The 25408-nt window shown below is 42.8% G+C and overlaps 1 protein-coding gene across 2 annotated transcripts in view; it reads left to right on the forward strand.

Moving 5' to 3' along the window:
• The window catches only part of UBE3C (ubiquitin protein ligase E3C), a 100878-nt gene extending 80501 nt beyond the window's left edge, over window positions 1-20377 (forward strand). For both annotated transcript variants that reach the window (XM_075827401.1, XM_075827402.1), the window contains exons 20-24: window positions 1650-1862; window positions 8316-8504; window positions 10410-10476; window positions 12269-12399; window positions 19476-20377. In XM_075827401.1, the coding sequence (XP_075683516.1) occupies window positions 1650-1862; window positions 8316-8504; window positions 10410-10476; window positions 12269-12399; window positions 19476-19646 (771 nt within the window). In that variant the 3' untranslated portion in view covers window positions 19647-20377. The remainder of the gene's footprint in view (window positions 1-1649; window positions 1863-8315; window positions 8505-10409; window positions 10477-12268; window positions 12400-19475) is intronic.
• Window positions 20378-25408: the final 5031 nt, after the last annotated feature.

Genomic DNA, 25408 nt, shown 5'->3' on the forward strand with positions numbered 1-25408 from the left:
AACATAATTGCACAAGGGTTTTCAAGTGTTTTCTAATCATCCATTAGCCTTCAAACACAGTTAGCAAACACAATGTACCATTAGAACACTGGAGTGATGGTTGCTGGAAGTGGGCCTCTATACACCTATGTAGATATTGCATTAAAAACCAGACGTTTGCAGCTAGAATAGTCATTTAGCACATTAACAATGTATAGAGTGTATTTCTGATTAATTTAATGTAATCTTCATTGAAAAAAACTGTGCTTTTCTTTCAAAAAATAAGGAAATTTCTAAGTGACCCTAAAGTTTTGAACGGTAGTGTATGTGTGTATAGATAGATAGATAGATGTGTGTGTGTGTGTGTGTGTGTGTGTGTATATATGTGTGTAGATATATGTGTGTGTGTATGTGTGTGTGTATATATATATATATATATATAGGCAGAAGAAAGTGAGGCAGCACTGCCAAATATCTGTAAAAAAGATCCTTTTATTCCACGTGCTCAGTGTGTGCCTATATATATATATATATATATATATATATATATATATATATATATATATATATATATATATATATATATATATATATAGCAAACAAGAAGGCAGCAGCACTCACACAAGGCTTGATAAAGATCCTATTGTAGGATTGAAACGTTGCTGTTGTTTTGGATGAAATAAACCACCACCTTTTTCATGTTGGAGTGCTGCAAAGTTTATTTTTCTCTATATATATATATATATGTATGTGTGTGTATATATGTATTTGTGTGTACATTTTACCAGCAGCTTTAGCATGTCCGCGTGTGCATGTGTCTATTACTCTGATCACCCCTACCCTATTCAGAAACTTATCTTGGCATCGTGCGTGTCTATGTTTCTTTCTCCCTTCTCCCCCTCTCTATAGACTACTATGGGCAACATGTCTGTGTCTCTGCTTCCCCTTCCCTCTCCATATACTTCTATGGGAAGTGTGTCTGTGTCTTTCTGCTCCTTCTTCCTCTCTCTATAGACTTGCATGGGCAATGTGTGTCTCCTCTCTTTGCTTCTGCTCCCTCCTTCTTTCCCCCTCTTTTCTTCATAGATTTCTATAAGCAGCATGTCTGTGTCTCATTCTCTCTATGCTTCCCCTCCCCTTCTTTAAACTTATATAGGCAGCAGCTTCTGTATCTCTTTCTCTTCTCCCTCTTCCGCTCCTACCTCCAATCTCCATATACTTCTATGGGCAGCATGTCTGTATCTTTCTCTCCCTGCTCCTGTTCCCCCTCCCCTTTCTATAGACTTTTATGAACAGGCAGTGGAGAGACATAACCGTACTTCCTGCAGTGCGTCTGCTCTGCTCTGCTCAGCTCTGTAACTAGGGACGGATTTTGTTTGACAACAGGGGGTGGACAGCAGAATACAGGAAGGGAAACACCTAGGGGCAGTAACTCCACACCAAATTTGCATGGATTTGCAACAACATTTTAACCGTAAGTAAATTACAAAGTTGATATATATCAGGTATACTATTAGATTAGCATAATGTTTTTGAAAAGTTAGTTTCAGAGTAAATTCAGACCATACTACTTCTAGTATATACTATATTCTTTATAAATAGAATTGAATCAGTAAAGGACAAATAAAATAAAGATACAATGATAAATATACAATGATGTCTTTCTGCAGGCCCTGTATGAAAACATGCTTGTAGAGCTGCCCTTTGCCAGTTTCTTCCTATCTAAGTTACTGGGTACCAGCGCCGATGTAGATATCCACCACCTGGCCTCTCTGGATCCAGAAATGTACAAGAACTTACTGTTCCTGAAAAGCTACGAAGGAGATGTGGAAGAACTTGGGTTAAACTTTACTGTGGTTAATAATGATCTCGGGGAAGCGCAGGTGAGTTCCCAAGGCAGCCTGCTAATGATTCATTCCATTGTCCAGATAAGAGTATATGGGACCGAGGTGTTTGCTCTCTTATTATGTGTGTTATACTATATATGCTGGGACTGAAGGAAAGTCGTAATTACCAGTTAGACAATAGTCATGCAGATTTTGACGGATTGTTTGATTGGCCTTCTGAGTGGCGCATGTATAAACCCAGCTGTTCCCCCGACTCTTATCTACCATTTGTTTTTTGTTTTCTTCAAGTATCTGACTTTTTTATGAATCTCTCTTTCTTGGACAAGCATTGTATATTTAAGATTTTCTGCCTGGGTGACCTAAACCTTACAATAATTACAGTTAGAAGATATCGTAAAGATTAGCCATTATCCTAAAATTGCTTCTGGCATTAAGTAGCCCTTTTTGTATTCAATTTGTATTTAGTTAGGTAATAATAAAGCAATAATCCCGGATGTCGAGGGCATTAACGGACGCTTAAAACTTTTACTGAGACGACGAGTGAAATTCTAATGCATAAGTCGTTAATTTGTCATTGTTCCGAAGCCAATATAGATTAGAGCTATTTTGGATGAAATGAGACACATTTTTATATGGCCTCAGTTACTGCAAAGGACTCCAAGCTCTATTGTAGCCAAGCAGATGAAGAGCATTGCATTAAAGACTCCTAATGTCATTACAGTATGGTATCAGGTGACGAGTACTTCATGTATAGGATCTGGAGTGGAATACAGTAACATCGAATCAATTCAGGAAATCGTAAATTGTAAAAATACATTGCCCAACAAGTTATTTGTAAATCAACCAATATCACGGATTGTGTCACTGATTTCATGCTGTAAAATAATATGGAGGTGACCATATAGATGTGAAGACCAGGCCCGTGATCTACACCTTTTGGATGTGTTTTCCCTTTAAACACATTTTCAACATACATGTCGATTTAGTTATGCCCAAATTGTCTGAGTGGGGGGGGGGGTCTGGTGGCAATCTCTTCAAAAGCATTATAAAACAGTTAAAGAGGGTGTCTTGGATTTTCTTCCCCAGAAACAGCGCCACTCATGTCCATGGACTGTGTCTGACTTTGTAGCTCATCCCTATTTAAATGAATGTGTTGCGCTAGTATTATAATCCTGCACTTCTTTCTAGCAGAACTGTTTAAACCATCGTTGAAGGAGATTTACGAAAAGTGTTATATAGGAGGCCCCTTAAAGAGGTTGTCCTGAACTTCTAATTGATGGTATATCCGCCAATGTAAGATCATTTCATTGTCTTTTGTGGTACAGTTCGAAATATACTTGGGTGACTGTGCCTGGTACGGCAGCTTTGTCCCATTTACTTAAATTGAGTTGAGCTGCAGTACCAGGCAGGTGTAAGGCCATCTGCGTTAGAGGCTCAGTTAGGGGCCGCTGTTCAGATTCCGCAGATAATACCGGAAACCATACTTCAGCTTGCTGCGCTATTGTTTCCGGAAAAAACATGGATATCCCCCAACGGAAAAACCGACAGAACCCATTTAAGTTAATGAGTTCGGTCAGCCACTGGGGGTGTCTGTGATGCAACAGAACAGGCGCTTCTGGTTATTCCCTTGTTCTTCTCCTCTGACGGAGCAGAGCAACGGAATAGCGAATGCAGATGTGAACAGAGTCCGAACAGCAAGCTCGGTGGCCCCTTCATTCTACTGATTAGTGGTGGGCCCAGTGGATCGAACCCCCATCAATCATACGTTGATTAGTTATCCATTAATATTCCTGGACAACCCCTTTTTAATGTACATGAGGAATGTGGGGAAAAAAAGTTTACGGATTTACTTCATTGCGAGGTTACCATGCAGATGCTTAACCCTTTCATGACCAAGGGTCATTGATGCCCCTGTGTCAAGGTCAAATTTCCATTTCTCATATGCACTTCTTTTAACAATATCTTTGCACCGCTTTGAATATCACAACTATTTTTACTTTGTTTTTTACAAGACTTATGAGGCTTTCGTCTTCTATATTCGTTTAATTAATTCCATGTCTTTCATTTTTAATATGAGCGTACAAATTACTAAAAGTGTGAAAAAAAACACTTTTGTAATTTTATATATATATATATATATATATATATATATATATATACAGTGAAGGAAATAAGTATTTGATCCCTTGCTGATTTTGTAAGTTTGCCGACTGTCAAAGACATGAACAGTCTAGAATTTTTAGGATAGGTTAATTTTACCAGTGAGAGATAGATTATATAAAAAAAAAAAAAAAAATCACATTGTCAAAATTATATATATTTATTTGCATTGTGCACAGAGAAATAAGTATTTGATCCCTTTGGCAAACAAGACTTAATACTTGGTGGCAAAACCCTTGTTGGCAAGCACAGCAGTCAGACTTTTTTTGAAGTTGATGATGAGGTTTGCACACATGTTAGATGGAATTTTGGCCCACTCCTCTTTGCAGATCATCTGTAAATCCTTAAGATTTCGAAGCTGTCGCTTGGCAACTCGGATCTTCAGCTCCCTCCATAAGTTTTCGATGGGATTAAGGTCTGGAGACTGGCTAGGCCACTCCATGACCTTAATGTGCTTCTTTTTGAGCCACTCCTTTGTTGCCTTGGCTGTATGTTTTGGGTCATTGTCGTGCTGGAAGACCCAGCCACGAGCCATTTTTAATGTCCTGGTGGAGGGAAGGAGGTTGTCACTCAGGATTTGACGGTACATGGCTCCATCCATTCTCCCATTGATGCGGTGAAGTAGTCCTGTGCCCTTAGCAGAGAAACACCCCCCAAAACATAATGTTCCCACCTCCATGCTTGACAGTGGGGACGGTGTTCTTTTGGTCATAGGCAGCATTTCTCTTCCTCCAAACACGGCGAGTTGAGTTAATGCCAAAGAGCTCAATCTTAGTCTCATCTGAGCACAGCACCTTCTCCCAATCACTCACAGAATCATCCAGATGTTCATTTGCAAACTTCAGACGGGCCTGTACATGTGCCTTCTTGAGCAGGGGGACCTTGCGGGCACTGCAGGATTTTAATCCATTACGGCGTAATGTGTTACCAATGGTTTTCTTGGTGACTGTGGTCCCAGATGCCTTGAGATCATTAACAAGTTCCCCCCCGTGTAGTTTTCGGCTGAGCTCTCACCTTCCTCAGGATCAAGGATACCCCACGAGGTGAGATTTTGCATGGAGCCCCAGATCGATGTCGATTGACAGTCATTTTGTATGTCTTCCATTTTCTTACTATTGCACCAACAGTTGTCTCCTTCTCACCCAGGGTCTTACTTATGGTTTTGTAGCCCATTCCAGCCTTGTGCAGGTCTATGATCTTGTCCCTGACATCCTTAGAAAGCTCTTTGGTCTTGCCCATGTTGTAGAGGTTAGAGTCAGACTGATTAATTGAGTCTGTGGACAGGAGTCTTTTATACAGGTGACCATTTAAGACAGCGGTCTTTAATGCAGGCACCAAGTTGATTTGGAGCGTGTAACTGGTCTGGAGGAGGCTGAACTCTTAATGGTTGGTAGGGGATCAAATACTTATTTCTCTGTGCACAATGCAAATAAATATATATAATTTTGACAATGTGATTTTCTTTTTTTTTAAATATATAATCTATCTCTCACTGGTAAAATTAAACTATCCTAAAAATTCTAGACTGTTCATGTCTTTGACAGTGGGCAAACTTACAAAATCAGCAAGGGATCAAATACTTTTTTCCTTCACTGTATATATGTGTGTGTGTGGGTATATACGCTGTCACTGTGAGCGGATAAGAGGGCTATAAGGCTATATTCACACGACGTGAAAAAAAGGGCAGTTAACAACGGATCAGCTGTCAGTTTTTCATGGCTGTTTTGCATCCATGTGTCTTAAAATTTGAATCCATTAGCCGACCGCCTGACTGTTTTTCACCGACATTTGCCATTTGTTTTTCATGAACGTTTAAAAAAAAAAAAAAGAGGGTGGATTTTATTTTTTAGTTTTTTTTTTTTTGTCGCACCCAACTGAAAACACCACAGTGCCCATGTAGTTTCACAATACCACTGTAGATGGATACAAATCAGCAGCACATGATAATTTCTCTAAAGCGGGTGCACACCTCCTAGGTCACAGTCCAAGAGTGACCCCTCAATCAGGACAAAAGGAAAATGAGGCAGCACTACCAGATATTTGGATAAAGATCCTTTTATTCCACGTGTGTGCAACGTTTCAGCTCAGTGTGAGCCTTTCTCAAGCATGAGAAAGGCTCACACTGAGCTGAAACATTGCACACACGTGGAATAAAAGGATCTTTATCCAAATATCTGGTAGTGCTGCCTCATTTTCCTTTTATACCACTGTAGATAGTGCCACATTGCCCACTGTAGATAGTGCCAGTGCCCACTGTAAATAGTGCCATACACACTGCCCATGTAGATAGGGCCAGTGTGTCCCCTGTAGGTAGTGCCCATATAATGCCACAATGCCCATGTAAATAGGGCCACACCCCCTGTATATAGCTCCCCCTGTAGACAGCACCACACCCTCTGTAGATAGCGCCACTCCCCTGCAGATAGCGCCACTCCCCTGCAGATAGCGCCACCCCCTTGCAGATAGCGCCACCCCCTTGCAGATGGCGCCACCCCCTTGCAGATGGCGCCACCCCCTTGCAGATGGCGCCACCCCCTTGCAGATGGTGCCACCCCCTTGCAGATGGCGCCACCCCCTTGCAGATGGCGCCACCCCCTTGCAGATGGCGCCACCCCCTTGCAGATGGCGCCACCCCCTTGCAGATGGCGCCACCCCCTTGCAGATGGCGCCGCCATCCCCCCCTGCAGATGGCGCCGCCATCCCCCCCTGCAGATGGCGCCGCCATCCCCCCCTGCAGATGGCGCCGCCATCCCCCCTTGCAGATGGCGCCGCCATCCCCCCTTGCAGATGGCGCCGCCATCCCCCCTTGCAGATGGCGCCGCCATCCCCCCTTGCAGATGGCGCCGCCATCCCCCCTTGCAGATGGCGCCGCCATCCCCCCTTGCAGATGGCGCCGCCATCCCCCCTTGCAGATGGCGCCGCCATCCCCCCTTGCAGATGGCGCCGCCATCCCCCCTTGCAGATGGCGCCGCCATCCCCCCTTGCAGATGGCGCCGCCATCCCCCCTTGCAGATGGCGCCGCCATCCCCCCTTGCAGATGGCGCCGTCATCCCCCCTTGCAGATGGCGCCGCCATCCCCCCTTGCAGATGGCGCCGCCATCCCCCCTTGCAGATGGCGCCGCCATCCCCCCTTGCAGATGGCGCCGCCATCCCCCCTTGCAGATGGCGCCGCCATCCCCCCTTGCAGATGGCGCCGCCATCCCCCCTTGCAGATGGCGCCGCCATCCCCCCTTGCAGATGGCGCCGCCATACCCCCTTGCAGATGGCGCCGCCATACCCCCTTGCAGATGGCGCCGCCATACCCCCTGCTAGATTGCGCCACCCCCTGCAGATAGCGCCACTTCCCCTGTATATAGTGACACTTCCCCTGTATGTATCAGCACGCCCACCCACCCCATGTAATTTGCACCTCTTCCTGTAAATAGCACCACTGTAGCTTCCTGAAGGACCGAAATCCATCTGGCCGGTGATTCCGCTCCTAGAGGGAGCGCCTGATGTCTCTGTCCATATATGGACAGTGACGTTAGGAGCTATCTCTAAAAGCGGAATCCCCTGTCTCAGCGTCAGCAGCGCTGTGGCTGGGGATTCCACTTTAGGAGTAGCCCCTGACATCACTGCCCATATGGATAGTGACACTAGGGGCTTCTCCAGTAGCGGAATCCCCAGCACAGGGCGATCTGACACCGGGGATTCCACTCCTAGAGAGAACCGCTCACGTCACTGTCCATATATGGATAGTGACGACAGGAGCTTCTCCAGTAGCGGAATCCCCGGTCAGAGTGTTGGCCGGGGATTCCGCTCCTAGAGAGAGCCCCTGACGGTGGACAGTGACGTCAGGGGCTCTCTCTAGAAGCGGAATCCCCGACACAGAGCGATCTGACACCTGGGATTCTGCTCTCAGTGGGAGTTTAGGTGGTGCTATTTAAAGGAGGGATTGCTATCTACAGGGGGGCACACTATTTACTGTGGGTATGGAGAGATGTCGGGGGCTCCCTCTAGGAGGGAAATCCCCGGCCAGAGAGCAGCACTGCACTCCTTAAACCCCTTCAAGGCTGTCAACGTTTATACATGTGACAACTGCACGGGGCATCGGCAGTTGTAACGTATATAGCCGTATGGCAGTCGTGAAGGGGTTAATTTACATAAAACATCATACACTATACTAAAATGTACAGATACATATAGGCAGCCATGGTCTGTAGTGTATTTGCTAGAGTGCGCCATCTAGTGACTAAAAGTAACCATGATAGATTATGTTGCTTTAGTAAAGTAATTTTAATACGGGCAGATGTACTGTCTTGATTTATATGGTGTGTTCCCTTTTATCAGGTGGTAGAACTTAAGTTTGGAGGCAAAGATATCCCTGTCACGAGTGCCAACCGAATTGCTTACATCCACCTTGTTGCTGACTACAGGCTAAACAAGCAGATCCGCCAGCATTGTCTGGCATTCAGGCAAGGTCTTGCCAATGTGGTCAATTTGGAATGGCTCAGGATGTTTGATCAGCAGGAAATCCAGGTATTTTATCCGTTGTGTGCTGTATGTATGTGGCGGGTGCCAATGTAAATAAATATGTCTAGCTAACCACATACCGAACAGTGATTCCAGGGATGCAGCGAGTTTATAATACAAATAAATACCAATGTTCGGAAGTGGTTTGGGAACTGTTTCTCTAAGCAGAAGGCAAACATTCAGTTACATGTTATTGTTCAGTGGCTTTGGTTACTTGTAAAGCCAGAGTCTTGGATTCTTATAAAACATCCCAATCTGACCTTGATCTAACCCACCTACATGATATGAGCCGCATGTCATTTCCATGGATCTGTCTGATTGCCCGTAGGTCAGGAAAGCATTTGGCAAATTTTTCCACACTGTACTGTTCAAAGGTTGTTTCAGTCTTCGTCAGGACAAGACTCTTCTGGAAATCGTGGTCACTGTGTGACTTGAACATTTTTTTCTATTGTTGTTTAAACATTATCTTCTGGCCACTGTGGTAAAATACTGCAGCAGCAAAAACATACTATATGAATTTGAGGGTAGATGACACAAGAGTGCAGATCAAAGATGGCTGCAAAAGCTTCTGATATGCAAATGGCATTGGACCAGCTTTATGGGTAAGGTTGACCGCTATCCAATGTGTATGGCCGTCCTTACCCAAATCTTTGGGCTGCACTCTTGCACCATCTAGCTACACATTACTAGGGTTGGTCCGCACAGGTCATATTTGCTGTGGAAAATTCTGCCGGAAAATCCGCACTGAATCGTGCTAATTTTGGTTCAGATTTTCCACTGCAGAGTATAAAAACCAATTTAAAAAAAGACTATGCTCACCTGGCGCTCCCCTGGCAACGCATCCCTGGTTCCCTAGCTGGTCTCTGTACACCCGGCCTCCTTCGATGTCGTATTGTCATATGTGACTTCTGCAGCGTCTGGTTGAGATTTGTTCAAATTTCATTCACTTTACGGCTTCTTTATTATTTGGTAGGTTTTCCGTCCGCAAATCCAGACAGAAAATCTGCAGCATATCCGCCACGTGTGACCGTAGCCCTATAGTACTATTTGACCTAAAAATTTTCTAGACTTTACAAAAGGGTTTGTGATTCTAAGTACTCCATAAATGTTTGCTCCCATTCAAAATAATAGCACAGACATGAAAAAGGTCACAATCCTCATTTCTTCTGGTCGAACTAATTTCTAAGGGCAAATGATTTACTTAATGAGGTCCCTCTTTAGTTTCCTAGCTGCCCCTGCGCTCCAACCAGTTTTCTTTTTATATACCAGTACTTGTGATCAGCTGTTTTACGACTTCACTCTTGCACCATCTAGCGTCATTATCTAGCGTCATATAGTGCGTTTTTCTGTGGCATATTTTATGCTGCTGTATTTGACATCACGGACAGATGTCCGTTGTCAACTTCATTTGCACATAATTCACATTTGCACTTGAATCAAGCAGAATTTAGCTTTAGACTTTTTTACATTTGTTTGATCTCTTAGAAGATAGCAATATGTGTTACGCAGAAGATACCTGCAAAAATATGGGTGCTAAGTATGATTAATACATATGGATCTTGTGTTTTTTAAAGGGGGTTGTCTAACTTTGACAACCCCTTTCCATATGCCCACTTCTATGAGCCAACATGGAAAGCCACTAACAAGCAGAGGACCGTCCACATCCCGGTCCGTCCATGCATTACAGGGAGGCCGTTCATTCAAATGGCCGCATGTAATACTACATTTTCCATGTAGCAGCTGCTGCAGGGGAAGTGAACAGACCCATGGCGATCAGCTTATCAACTAGTGACTCCCATATAAAGGGATTGTCTGCGATGAGCCTACCCCTTTAAAGGCAGCTTCAATGTCCCACTTCATGTATGCTTCTGTTCTTAATGACTCTATGATGTTTTGGGGTCTTCTTTTTAGGTTTCGATTTCAGGGGCACAGGTTCCAATTTGTCTCGATGACCTGAAGTCTTTCACAAACTATTCAGGTGCGTATTTTTTTGAGGATATAGCACATTAAAGAGAATCTGTCTGCTTAATATTCTGTTCTATTCCTCAAGTACATGATTTGCAATCTTTTCTTAAGGTGATTGAAGTTTCTAGATGTATTTTTCACATTTCAGGGTCAAGATTAGTCATACAAAACTGATCTGTCAGCTTAATATGCCGTCCTACGTAAGGGCAGCATATTACAGCTACAGGTCTGTGCTCCTAGTAGCCAAAGCGGCACAGAAAATGTTGTGCCGTTTGGCTAATAGGAGAGGTAAAAGAATACAGTGGACTCATAATTATGTCTGCTGTATTTTTAAAGGTATCGCTCCCCCCCCCCCCGCCCACCCTTCAGGCCAGTGATTGGCAGGCTTCTGTTTATATGTGCAAGCCTGTCAGTCACCACAGAGAGGGTTGGGGGGGACGCAGGGGGTGCGCTCCCCTCATTAATACAGCGGACTTATAACTATGAGTCCGCTGTATTCTTTCAGCACTCCTATTAACCAAATAGAAATTTGGCTATTAGGAGTATGGTGCAGCATATTAAGCTGACGGATCTGCTTTAAGAGCATTTGTATGACTAATCTTGACCCTAAAATGTGAAATACATCTAAAAACTTCAATCACCTTAAAGGGAATGTGTCGCTAGAATTTTTATTTTTTCCCAGTTAAACAATTAGTATATAAGTGATTACACATTGTTTTAATTTATTTTTATTTTTTCACAAGTCAGGAAATATTATAAATTAGATTCTAATTTATAACATTTCCATGTGCTGGCCACTAGAGGGAGCAGTTCCCAAAATTGCAGCATGGTCACTCTGGTAAAGCAACCTCATTGATTTATGCTGCAAATTTGGGGTGGGCACACTCTCTAGTGTCCTCACACAATCCCCCCCCCTCCCTTCTTCTGGCTAGTGCCAGGAGAAGGAGGGGTTTGAATGTCTTCAAACCTTCTACACAGCGTGCCGCCATTTTCTGAGCGAATGCACAGTGGTAGGAGGATTAGATACAGTGCCCAGCAGACAGTATAACACGAACATAATACGCACATCATACACGAACATAAATTACCTGCTCCTGCCTCCGCTGGTCTAACAAAGTTGTTTTCGCCTACGCTCCTCTTCCTTGCGCCTTCGCTTCGTTGAACATCTAGCCGGAAGTCGTCATCTTACTGTCTGGCAGCGGTTTCCGGTCCGCATGAAAATGGCGCCGGATTTCGCTCTACAAAGGAGCTTCATTTTGGTCTGTGTGGGAGCGGCGCATGCGCCGTTCCCGCATAGACACCGTACGCTTCTGAGAATGGAACAGCTCCCATTCGCATTCTCTATGGGGTTTGTTTGTGCTGTATAGCATCTCTGTATGTGTTGTTAATCGACACATACAGAGATGAAAAAAAAAATGTCAGCCCCCATAGAGAAGTAAAAGTATGAATACAGTAAAAAGTAAAAAATGAGAACACAAATAAATAACATTTTTGTTAATATTATATTAAAAGCAATATAATTAAAACTAAATAAATAAATCATAACACCTTCCCTTTAAGAAAAGATTGCAAACCTTGTACTAGAGGAAAAAGGTACAACCGGGGATAGGATTTTAGGCTCTGTTCACACAGAATCTATGAGGCATCCCATTGACTCATGATGGGTCCGTCAGCTTTCGTACGCATGATGGATTAGTGAAAATATAGAGCTGATCCGTGTGTTCACGTCTATATCGGAGTCCATATTTAACCGCTGTATTTAGGAGGCACTTGTTTAATAGTTTCTGCTCTTGTTTTAATTTCAGGAGGATATTCTGCAGATCATCCAGTGATCAAAATTTTCTGGAGAGTCGTGGAAAGCTTTACGGATGAGGAGAAGAGAAAACTACTGAAATTTGTGACAAGCTGTTCTCGGCCTCCATTATTAGGTTTTAAAGTAAGAGTTACAGTATTTTTCGGTGCCATTAGATTTAGCCTAAGATTCTGTCGTTTAGGAGATTGATGCCATGGGGGCACTATAGGTGGTACTGATGTGAATCTAGAAAAGGAGCCCACACACTCCAGTCAACTGCCACCTACTGCCCACTCTTCACTGCTCTGATTTATAGGGCCCCATAAATCTGCAGATCATCCAGTGAATCCACTCTAAAAAATACATTTATTTCGAACAAACACGACACCTGTAGTAATTCAGTCCTGTTTGTTTACATCCAGTGCATACATAGAGATTTACTTAGTGTATATTAGATATGTGGAAAAAATAGTCTGACTATTATTAGACAGTGGTACATTAAATAAACCTTACAGATGCCGATCAGCAGTTAGGTCAGCGGGCACTGAGGCACTTTTGCAGGCGGCACTTGAGGAGGTTGGATAGATTCTCTCCTCCTATTCTTGACAAAGACCAACGGCACCTTTTGGCATCTCTATGATGCTTGTATTTAAATTGCCACTGTCTAATGACCTTTAAGTTACAGGTCTGGTATTGCAGCTCCGCCTTATCAAAGTAAAAGGGGTGAGCTGCAATACCAGACTCAGCCCACGGACAAGTGGCGCTGTTTCTCTAAAAATACAAGACTCTTTTTTTTTTTTTCCCTTATCTTGGGAACCCTTTTAAGTAATTAAAAGACAAGTAAATGTATTAATATGATGTTGAGTAAAATGTTAACACATTGAACTTGTTTATCTTGTAAAAATACTTGTAGAAGACCGTTTACTAAGGCTGTGTTCACATTGGTTGGTTTGACTGAATCAATAGAGCAGTCGACTAAGGTTTCCTTTTGCCTTTCCGTTGAGGGGTTCCCCCGACAGAAACCTCAGACGGAATCCCTCAATGGAAAGCAGATGTGAACAGGCCCTAACCTGTGAATATGGCATAGATCAGTAAGTCCTTTATTGTTGTCCATGGTCCATCGAAAACAGAGCTAAATTGGTGTTTTACCATGAACAGGTGTTTGTAAGAACAAAAAACGACCCTCATTGACAATAGGCGTTCTTATCTTCACACCTCACAAGTGGTCCTTATAGTTCATGACCTTCTACATTAAAAGCCAATTTGAGGCTTAACTACTGAAGAGAGAGAGAGCTTGGCTGTAACCCCAGATAAATAAATGTGAATAGACCGGAGAAAACATATTAGAACTATAGGAAGCATTGAAATTGAACATGAAAGCGCCTACTAGACAGCGATTAGTGAGTAATTAGACGTTTTCCATTCAGTACGGGGTGTGGACAAGATCAGGCTATTTCTGTGCTGGATAAATAGAGAAGTGAGAATGTTTGTTCTGCCTTAATCCCTTATGGATGTTTTATTTGTCTAAATAGTTTTAAATGAGTTCTGAGTAATGTCCCAACGTTATCTATGGATAATCTACCGCCCCTCTAAATAATAGCCATGCCAAATATAGGCCACAATATATATAACAAGTGTAAAGATTGACACAGTTTATCTATAGCGCATGAATGGGTACTGTAGCTTACACAAGGGACATCGTTAAAATGGTCATTATTTTTCAATATCCATTGTTCACCATTTACAAATATTCCTTAAAGGTGTGGAAATGTGTTTGGGCTTGTAGAATGCCATGATGGACTTTTTTTCTTCAATTATTTTTGCATCAAACAATACATGTACTTTTGTAAAGCTTTTGGCCAAAATTACTGTCAGACAACCAACCTCTTTGCCGTATTTTACGTAACTTTGAAGCGAATAAGATTAAAGGGTTGGCTTGTGTGGGAATGAGTGTAAAGGTCCTTTTACACGAGCGTTCATATGGGCCGTGAAAACGAGCACCGATCGACAAGACAGCTCGTCAATCGGCGCAAGGAGCGATGGGAGGTAAAGTATGGAGACGAATGATCGTAGAGTATGTGAGGTCACTAGATCGACCAATCAGCTGCTAAATCTTATGTTCTAAGAGGTCTGGGCAATAATATCCATCAGCAGCTATTTTGCTAAGATATATAGATAATATACAGCTACATTCACACGAGCGTGTCCGATTCACGCGCATGAAAAACGCATGTAAATCTGTCAGTGTGTGTTGCGTTATGCATCAGTGTGCTTTGCGAGTGGCATGCGTTTTTCAAGCGCTCACAAAGCACTTTTTTCTTAAATGGAATTGATGCACAAGTCACGCACCGCACACGGATATGCATCCGTTTGCTGTGCATTGTTTTCATTGTGTTAGGTGTGTGAAAACGCACAAATATAGGACATGCAGTGAGTTTCACGCAGCGGACTCTCACTGCGTGAAAACCCACGCATGTGTGTACGGCCCATTTGAAATCAATGGGTCCGTGTGCTGTGCGTGATTTCAATGCGCAGCACACGGACGAGATTCACACTCATGTGAATGGCCGATAAGTTACTGGAAGAAAATCACAGTCACATAGTGCAGATATATTTATCATATGATTCTGAAATGATTGCAACAAAGACAGAAAAAAAACCATTTGTTACAGACTTTCAGGACTTTGGGTGTTTGGGTCCTCGATGCCCAGAGCAAATTGTCACCTTTTTGGAATACGGTACTGTAGGGGTGACTTTTTTCAATTTAATTTCTTATTTTACCCTCAAATAGTTTTTTTTATTATTATTTTTTTTACAGGACACATATAGGGGATAATATTTAGAATTGCAGCTGATCTAATTTAATTTTGTAGGTCTAGGTGAGGAAAAAATGGTCAGAAAAGTGAAAATTATAAATGTTTTCTTATTTCTTCATGTTCTGTTTAAAGTTAGTTTGTTCAATCAATATTATTTACCCCAAAAAATGAATCCTCTAGTTCTCCTGTGCATACTGGTTCCATATATGTGTACATATGACATCGCTGTAGCACCGAGAACAAAGGCACTAGTTTAGTTTTACACCGATCTCCTTTCTTAACTTTAGATGCAGCCTCTGTACATGGATGAAAATAATCCAAGTACAGACATTTTTTTATTGAAGGCACAAAGGCAAATAGGGCCGTGGTAGGACAGGCAAAATAAGGTGGTTAACGGTAATTATTATATATTTGGGGTTACGTAAGTTCTGCGCGATAGAACGGTCTCCTTGATCGGCGCTCATTTCCACGGCCTAAGTCGAGCCGTGTAAGAAAACCATTAGAATCGTAAATGTTCTCTACCATTAAGTGATATAAGGAGCAGGGATGTATCACGGCCTAACAAAGATAGGTTTGACATTAAGGAGTGTGGGAGTTGTAATGATGGCTGTATTGGTTGTCTAGGGCTTTCCCAAAAATTAATGTGGTGACTGGATCATAAGCATGCCATTTACCGCTGGACACACTCTGCACACGCGCCCTACACGTGCTGAACACATACAGCACACACACACCACTCACATGCTGGACACATGCCACACAGGTGGCACTCATACGCTAGACATATGCCGCACACACACCACTCACATGCTGGACACATGCCACACAGGTGGCACTCATACGCTAGACATATGCCGCACACACACCTCTCACATGCTGGACACATGCCACACAGGTGACACTCATACGCTAGACATATGCCGCACACACACCTCTCACATGCTGGACACATGCCACACAGGTGACACTCATACGCTAGACATATGCCGCACACACACCTCTCAGGCATCAATTATACGCAGGACACACGCCACACAGGCGTCACTCACATGCAGGACACATTCCACACATTCGCCACTCACACTGGAAACATGCCACACTCACCACTCATATTGCTCATACGCCCCTCATATTGTCTTGAATTGTCTTACGTTCCACCAAATGTTATTTTGAATATTGAGCCATTGTTAAAAAATCCCCTCTTACTGTAAGGCTCTTATCTAGTGTTCAGCCCTTGTGTAAGATGAATATTAAGTATTACTCTTAAACAGCTGGCAGTAGTTACCACTTTAAGGCTCTACGGAGCTGCATCCTTGACAAATCCCAGACATTATTTAATGTTTGTAGACTCTGGATATCACAAGGTTAGACCATTAACAAATTAAGAGCCCATTTGGAGCCAGATTAAATGTTACAAGATAGCATTTTCTAAAACTAATTAAAGCTTAATAACTTTAATAAATTAGGTCGCTGTAGATACAGAAAAAACCTACATTTGTATTCGAGTGAGTAAGATAGCGAAGTTCCAGTCAGGTCAAAATAATAAATGGTTTCTCTCCACTGGTGAGCTGTTGTCTCCGGCTTGTAATGTGTTTCATTATGCAGTTTTTACTTTGGCCAGCCTCTCATTTTACGGTAGCACTTCATTCTGTTACATTAGTAAACCTTTAAAGTGGAAAAAGCCAATAACCTGTATAGATGGCCCCAAAACGCAGCAATTTGGCAGTGGGATGTACTGAAATGGTTGCCTTCAAAATAGCCTATCTTCTGTGTTAATAACCCTGTGGAGACTCTGCCTTTATGTGAAAGATACAAAGGTTCATTGTTACACTAAATAACCCGCTATAATGGGGAGATTGGATTGCCGGTAACAGAAAATCATTGTAAAATATTGAAATGATCTACCACTTATAAAGAACTGTTTATAAGTAATGTCTAGTAAGGTCAGATATTCGGCATAGTGCTACAATTTCTACTTCTATTCTACTAAATACTCCAAACACCCTCCACTCTCTCCATCCTGAAAACTAACATTCAGACAAGTGAGGCCCCCTCCACTCCAGGAGGCTACAGACCACCTTTAACCCGTTAGTGACTGCCAATACGCCTTTTAACGGCGGCCACTAATAGGCTTTATTCCGATGCATACGCCTTTTCACGGCGCTGCATCAGGATAAAGTAAACAGAGCAGGGAGTGTCAAATCTCCCTGCTCTCAGCTGCTAGAGGCAGCTGAGGGCTGGGAGAGTCCCTGCTCTGCCGGGTGAGATCGATATTAGTATCGATCTCACCCGTTTAATCCTTCAGATGCGGTGCGCAATAGCGTGCACCGCATCTGAGTGGTTTTGGAGAGAGGGAGGGAGCTCCCTCTCTCTCCCACCGACACCCGGCGATACGATCGTCGAGTGTCTGTGTCTCTAATGGCAGCCGGGGGCCTAATAAAGGCCCCCAGGTCTGCCTGGAGCGACTGCCTGCTAGATCATGCCGGAGGCATGACCTAGCAGATGCCTGTCCGTTTTAAACGGACAGGCAGTAATACACTGCAATACAAAAGTATTGCAGTGTATTACAATAGCGATCGGAGAATCGCATATTATAGTCCCCTAGTGGGACTAGTAAAAAAGTTAATTTTTTTTAAAATAAAGTTAATGAAAAAAAAAATTTGAAAAAAAATGAAAAACCCAGCTTTTCCCCTTACACAATGCTTTACTATTAAAAAAACAAAATAAAGTAAAAAAGTTACACATATTTGGTATCGCCGCGTCCGTAACGACCCCGACTATAAATCTATAACATTATTTAACCCGCACGGTGAACGCCGTAAAAAATGTAATAAAAACTATGGAAAAATTGCTGTTTTCTTTGAATCCTGACTTTAAAAAACTGTTATAAAAAGTGATCAAAAAGTCGCATCTACTCAAAAATGGTACCAATAAAAACTACAAGTCTTCCCACAAAAAAAAAGCCCTAATACAACCGCATTGGCGAAAAAATGAAAACGTTACGGCTCTTCAAATATGGAGACCCAAAAACAAATAATTTTGAAAAAAAAAAGTGTTTTTACTGTGTAAAAGTAGTAAAATATACAAAAACTATACAAATTTGGTATCGTTGCAATCGTAACAACCCGCTGAATAAAGTTATGGTGTTATTTATATCACACGGTAAACGCCGTTGATTTAAGACGCGAAAAAGAGTGGCGAAATTTCAGGTTTTTTTCTATTCCTCCCCCAAAAAAAAGTTAATAAAAGTTATTCAATAAATAATATGTCCCCCAAAATGGTGCTATTAAAAAGTACAACTTGTCCCGCAAAAAACAAGACCTTATACAGCTATGTCGACGCAAAAATAAAAGAGTTATAGCTCTTGGAATGCGACGATGGAAAAACGTAAAAAATGGCTTGGTCATTAAGCTCTAAAATAGGCTGGTCATTAAGGGGTTAAAAGTATTAGGCATCTGTTACACTCTGCTCCTTGGTACCTGGTTTTATTATTGCAATTACATTGTTTATTGGGATTGAGGCCATTGCACAAAGAAAAAAGTCCTTCCTGCCCAATTAAATAGAACATAAGATTTGAGTTGGAATGGATGAACCTTGTTGTAGAATGTTGGGGGGGTGCTGAGGGGAGGTGGCATCCCTACATGCAATATGAGTAAAGCAGTATGTAAGGATAAAGGCTTTCCAAATTCATTTTCTATATACTTCAAAGAGGTTTTCTGGAAAAATATAAACTAAAAAGTACCTGTAAAAAAAACAACATTAATTAATCGGGCAGCTGTAGATGTATAATAAATGTAGAACATGTTTGGTCTTTTCCTCCTCTCTGCTTCATGTCTGTAAATGTTAATTTTCACTCTATAACTGTGCACAGTGGTTGGGTTCATGTGATGTCAAAGCTTTGCCGTGTGGTTTGCAGCTCCTTCTCCCCTCTCACAGCATGAGTTGCATACAGACACTGAGGGAGAGATACTGCTGCAGCTTTCTCTTTCTTATCTAGTATTTACCGTTTTACTTCTAGTGATTTACAAACATTTAAAGGGGGAACTACAGGCTGCTGGAAGGTTAGAAAGATCCCACTTTCCCCATAGAAGATATATTACAAGTTTTTGTGTATTAAGCCACAAAAAGAGAAGATGAGAAAAAAAAAACAATCTGCTTACCATAGGGATTCTTCTCCTTTCCTGCACTACTGATCTCTTCCTCTGGCTGATTCTTTCTGTGTCTGATTCTATGTTGTCCATGCTGACCCCACATCACCTGGCCAGGGTGGCCCACCACAATAAAGCTCTGCAGCCTGTGATTGGGATAAAATACAATGACCGTTAGCCAGTAGGACTACTAAATAAGTTGAGAGAATTCCAAGTATGTTTTATTTCACATTGTTATCTTCCCGCTGTCTTCTAGGAGCTGTATCCTGCCTTCTGCATCCATAATGGAGGGTCTGATCTAGAGCGACTTCCAACTGCAAGCACCTGCATGAACCTTCTCAAGCTTCCAGAGTTTTATGACGAGAATCTTATGAGGAGCAAACTGCTTTATGCTATAGAATGTTCTGCTGGCTTTGAACTGAGCTGAGTTGAGCTTAAACTCCAACGCAGGATTGGAAACTGGTGCCTAAATAGAATTCCCATGAAATGGAAATGTTTCAGGAATCCTGGCTTTTCTTACACCCATAGTAGATTTAAAATTTGCCATCGAATTTCAGCAAGTAAAAATTGCTTTTTGATTGAGAACATTTTTCCAGAAATAAAAGCACTATTCAAATAATGTGACCAGTCTGCAAAGATTAACCAAAGATGATCACTTGGTGGAGTGCTGTTTGGATTGGAAATCTCAAGAAGCTGGCACTATGTCTATACAACCAGCAGACTGGTACTTTAAAGGCATAAAACAGGGTCCGGATCATCTACAGCACCTCTGCCAATCACAAAACAGAGCGAGGCGCGTTACGGCCAATCCTACCTGCATCAGAAATAGTACAAGAATTTTAATTGTCTCCACGGTGTTGTCTTCACTACCTGCCCCGCTGGTTGGTAGACATCAAGTGTCATTTCTAGTATTTTATTTCTTTCTATTAAAAAGACCCCTGTGGAGAGGCTGGACTATGGGTTTTAAGTGCTTCTGTACAATGTACATCATGATGACTACGATAAAGTTGTGAATATACAAAAATTTCTTTGCTTCTGTTCTCATTACTGTACAGTTTTTTTTAATTATTATTTAGTTGTCATGTAGTACAGTCCACTGTCATGGCTATGGGGGAGAATATATGGTAACATCTATTAAATATAATTTCAGACTCAAAATCTTCTCAGTCTTTGTCGGTTTTATACGTTAAAGGGCCCCCCTTCCCCCAGTCACTTGGAAAAACAATGAATTTGAGTTCTCCTTTCGTGGGAAGTCTTTCAATACTCTATTCACTTGTTTCTATGATCTAACATATACTAGATTTACAGGGGTGACAACCTCTCATCAATGTCATCACAGTTGCAATAGGGGTTGTCAACCAGTTTTCCATGGGTTCTGAATGGCATATAAATATACATTACGCCAAGTTACGTCTCTGCTCCCGCGTGCCTATCTACAGTAATCTGATATTGGTTGCAGCTGTATAGAGGCTGTGATCTTAAACTAGTGGCAACGGTAAGGGGACTGGTAATGTGACAGTAGTCGGTGCTGCATGAACACTGGTAATCTGACTAGTTGTGGCTGCATAGAGACTGGTAATCTGGTAGTTGTCGCTGTTTAGAGACTGTTAATCCTAGTAATAGTTGACGCTACTTAGGGAGACTGGTAATCTGGTAGTAGTTGCGGCTGCATAGAGACTGGTAATCTGGTAGTAGTTGCCGCTGCTGGTAATCCGGTAGTAGTTGACACTGCTTCGAGACTGGTAATCCGGTAGTAGTTGCCGTTGCTTAAGGGACTGGTAATCCGGTAGTAGTTGCAGCTGCATAGAGACTGGTAATCTGGTAGTAGTTGCAGCTGCATAGAGACTAGTAATCTGGTAGTAGTTGCCGTTCTGCTTAGAGACTGGTAATCCGGTAGTAGTTGCCGCTGCTTAGAGACTGGTAATCCGGTAGTAGTTGCAGCGGCATAGAGACTAGTAATCTGGTAGTAGTTGCCGCTCTGCTTAGAGACTGGTAATCCGGTAGTAATTGCCGCTGCTTAAGGGAGTGGTAATCCGGTAGTAGTTGCCGCTGCTTAGAGACTGGTAATCCGGTAGTAGTTGCCGCTGCTTAGAGACTGGTAATCCGGTAGTAGTTGCCACTGTGTAGAGACTGGTAATCTGACAGTAGTTAATTCTCGATGAGTAAACACATCATGTGTGAAGACAAGGATATTGGAAACGAGAAGATATCAGTATGTCTGAGGCAGATTTAAGATCACAGGAAAATATTACAGCACAACAATGCCAGCATATGTGAATGCAGTTTAAAGTCGAATTCAGACTCCATAATGTGGCCACATTTTAGCATCCTTATTACAGACCGCAAGACCCGGACCCCCTGCAGTTCAGGTGAACCAAAGTGTCCTATGGTGATCTAAACTTGTTGACTTGGACTGCGGGGAGTCTGGGTATTGCAGCCCTAGTACAGATGCTAAATGCAGCCACATTACGGACGACTGAATGACTTTAGAGGATTGTAGAGGCGGCATAGTAGATTAAATCGTGACGTGAGAACCCAGCCTTAGGGTGCCCTTACAAATGCAGGTTTTGATTAGTTGTTTTTTTATGCAGTTTTTGAAGCCATAAGCAGGTGTGGCAATAAGACAGTCATAGAAATGCCCCGTATTACGCTCACGTGTGAAACTGGCCTAAGGTGAGCTTTGGCGGAACTGCTCGAAACAGTTTGCAATTCATGTTCTTCACACATATGCAAATGTGTGCCTATAGAGTTACGAGCATCAGTTGTTAACTCCTATTATTGAAAAAAAAAAAGTGGCATTCATTTTTTTTTTGCCATACAGGTGTATTGCCAACTACACATTTCAGTACAGTTGAGGCAGTTATATCCTGGCTGAAGATATGGCAAAGAACACTCATGACATATGTTTGGATATTGAAGCCTATGGGCACGTTAGACCTATACATAGGGAGATTATCCCAGCATATAAACCAAGAGGTCACTACAGACGCAGTGTGAACCTAGCCTACATTTATTATACAGATTATGATAGGAGCTCTGCCACATTTCTAAAGAAGGCTATTCTCTGGTGTGCAGTTGGTGAAGGAAGTGGTCCTACAGTGTATACAGGTAAGTCATCTAAGGATGGATCTGGAGTTTGCATTAAAGAATAAATTTACAACACTAAAATATCTATTCACAATTTCGTGTGACTTTATAAATCAGTAATATGTATTTGATCAATGTATATTTAAATTGGGTTATTTCTTCACATACTGCTCCTTTAAAGCGACCCTCCATTCCCCCAAAAAAATTTAATCAACGATTGCAAAATGATTTTTAACTTACCTGCTGTCCATCTTTCTTTTCTCTTGCTCCGTTGGCCCATTCTCGGTTCCCATTATCTTCTATCAAAGATGACCGCCGCTGTCAGACTTGCATAAGGAGCATATTATTCAAGCCTGAGACACGACCCCTCCTCCCCCTTCACAGTCCTCTGATGGACCCGCACTGATGACGTCCGCGCTGGTCCATCGCTACTGACATTGGTTACCTTGCAGGGGTTTCTGCTAGAGCAGAGGAGTGAAGACCTCGCCGGGGACGTCAGGACTTCTTCTGTAGGTAGCACTGTATGCTTGTAACTTTGTCTTTAATTGTCTACGGTTTTTTTTCTTACAGGGTTCTTGCATTGGACTATGTCAGATCGTGGTGGGATTCATTTATTTGAAATAAAATAGTGAAAAAGTACTGTAGTGGGGAGTATTTATTTCAATAAAGCTTTTTTTTTGTTTTGTTTTTTTTACTGCATACCAGCGTTCGTAATGGATGTGTCTGTCTGACACCTCTATTACTATGGCTTGGTGTCTGCCAGAGCTGCGCTTGTTCACCTTTGGCTGACACTAACCCCTCCATACCCTTACCCCGGTAACCAACGCACCAGGAAAAGCCGGGAACCATCAGGAGCGGCCCAGCTGATGTGACGGGCAGTTCCTGGGGCAGCCGTAGGCTGGTATTTTTAGGATGGGAAGGGACCAATAGCCATGGACCTTCCCATCCTGATATCAGACTGCAGATGTTGTTTTTTCTTGGCTGGTTATGGAAATATAGGGGGGACCCCATACTGGTCTTTTTTTTTTATTATTTATTTATGAAAATGATTAAAATAGGGTCCCCACTATTTCCATAACCACCCAAGGAAAACCAACAGCCGCAGTCTGATATTATCAGGATGGGAAGGTTCTCTGGCTGACACCAAGCCCTAGCAATAGTAATGGAGGTGTCAGTCCATTATAAGACCGGTGTCAGTACCGGTATACAGTAAAAAAAAATTGAAATAAATACTCCACCACTACAGCCCTCATTCACCGTTTTATTTTATTTTTTAAATCCCACGACAATCCGCCCAAAGTCCAACACAAGGAACCCTGTAAAAAAACGGACAATAAAAGACATAACAAGGTTACAAACACACAGTGCTATAGTTACCTACAGAAGATGAGTCCTGACGTCCCCATCGCTGTCTTCAGTCCTCTCTTCACTGACACTGCTCTAGACGGAACCCCTGTCAGGTAACCAGCAGGGGGAAGTGTCAGCAGCGCTGACCCATCCGAGGACCGTAAAGGAGGGGGCATGTCTCAGACTTGCATACTACGCTTCCTATGCAAGTCTGAGACAGCGGTGGCCACCTTGCATAGAAGATAACTGGGACCGAGAACGAGGCAACGGAGCAAGAGGAAAGACAGAGAAATAATTTTGCAATCGTTAAAAATTTTTTGGGGGGGGGACTAGAGGGTTGCTTTAAGCCAAAGCCAGAAGTGGATCCAAGAGGAAGTAAAGATATAAAGAAAATACTTTCTGTTGTGAACACTCATCCTGTTTGTCTCAAAAAACGGTGTCAAAAACGGCGTCAAAAACGGCATCAAAACTGAACTGTGTGCGGAGGACTCATTTTCCCTGCAGTGGCGGCTACAGAGGAAATCTAATATTACATGTGACCAGTCATATGAATGGCCATCCATGTGGCTGTAACAGGACATATGTGAGAGCCACTGCTTGTTAGTGGCTCTCATCTCTGGCTCATAGAGGGGTGTCTGTACTGAGGACTCCCTCTCTATGAAGTCCATACGCCCCTATAGGTGTTTTTGAGATTAGATAACATATTGTAGGTTCAGTGGTCTTTAACCCCTTCCCGACATTTGTTGTACGTATACGTCATGGAAAGCCAGTGCTTCCCGCAAAATGTATGCTTAAGATAAACGGGAAAGCGGTTATAGTAAAGAATAAGAAAGTTTTGAAGTAAAGATGGCTACTGTTCATAACAGCAGGCCATAGGTACACGATGCCATGGGGTGTGTCGCCCCCCCCCCCCCCCCCCGATAGCTGCTATTGGCTGGTCAATTCAGACCGGCCGTTTGCGGCTTTAGCCAATTACTGTGCCACAGGGCACAGTGATATGGTGGTGATTGGTGCTGTCTAGGACAGCACCAATCCCTACCATGTTCCATGTAAAAAATGGCGGTGATGCCACCCCCCCCCCCCCCCCCCATCGCTACGGTTGGTCGGTCTGCACCGACCGACCAATCGCAGCCATGGCGGGTCTTTGAAACACCCTCCACCAGCCCTGCCCACCTCATTCCGGTTAGGAACGGTGAGCAGAGCTGGTGTGACCGTCTGTGAGCTGATACGTACCGGTTCTGAGGCCTTCCGTGCTGCGATCCTGCTGTGACGTCTGTCTGCTTCCTGCTGCTGTGTGATCACCTCTGCTGTGGTCATCATCATCAACTGTGCTGCTGATGATTAGCAGCACTAGTTTTGTCCCTAAATTTCTTATCCCTGTACCCCTCCCCTCCTCCCCCTCTTCCATTTTTTATGTCCTGCGGCCAGTGAGTGCGGATTGGTGAGCGACATCACTGATCGATCTGTGCACTAAATTTTTGGCACAGGATTTTTTTTTTCTGTTTTCTGCACCGTCTCACTGTGTGCGCCCTGCGGCCACTGAGTGACAATCAGTGACTGCCATCACTGATCATCTATGGTAATTTTTTAACACAGTTTTTTTTTTTTTTTTTACCCATTGTACACACCATTTTAGTGTGTGCATCCTGCGACCGCTGAGCACTGATCAGTGACCGCCGTCACTGATTAGCATTTGTGCTCAATTCTTGGCGCAGGTTTTTTATTTTTTTGTCCTTTTTTTTACTGCACCATCTT

The sequence above is a fragment of the Rhinoderma darwinii genome, chromosome 5 (assembly GCF_050947455.1).
Source record: "Rhinoderma darwinii isolate aRhiDar2 chromosome 5, aRhiDar2.hap1, whole genome shotgun sequence".
NCBI classification, from domain to species: domain Eukaryota; kingdom Metazoa; phylum Chordata; class Amphibia; order Anura; family Rhinodermatidae; genus Rhinoderma; species Rhinoderma darwinii.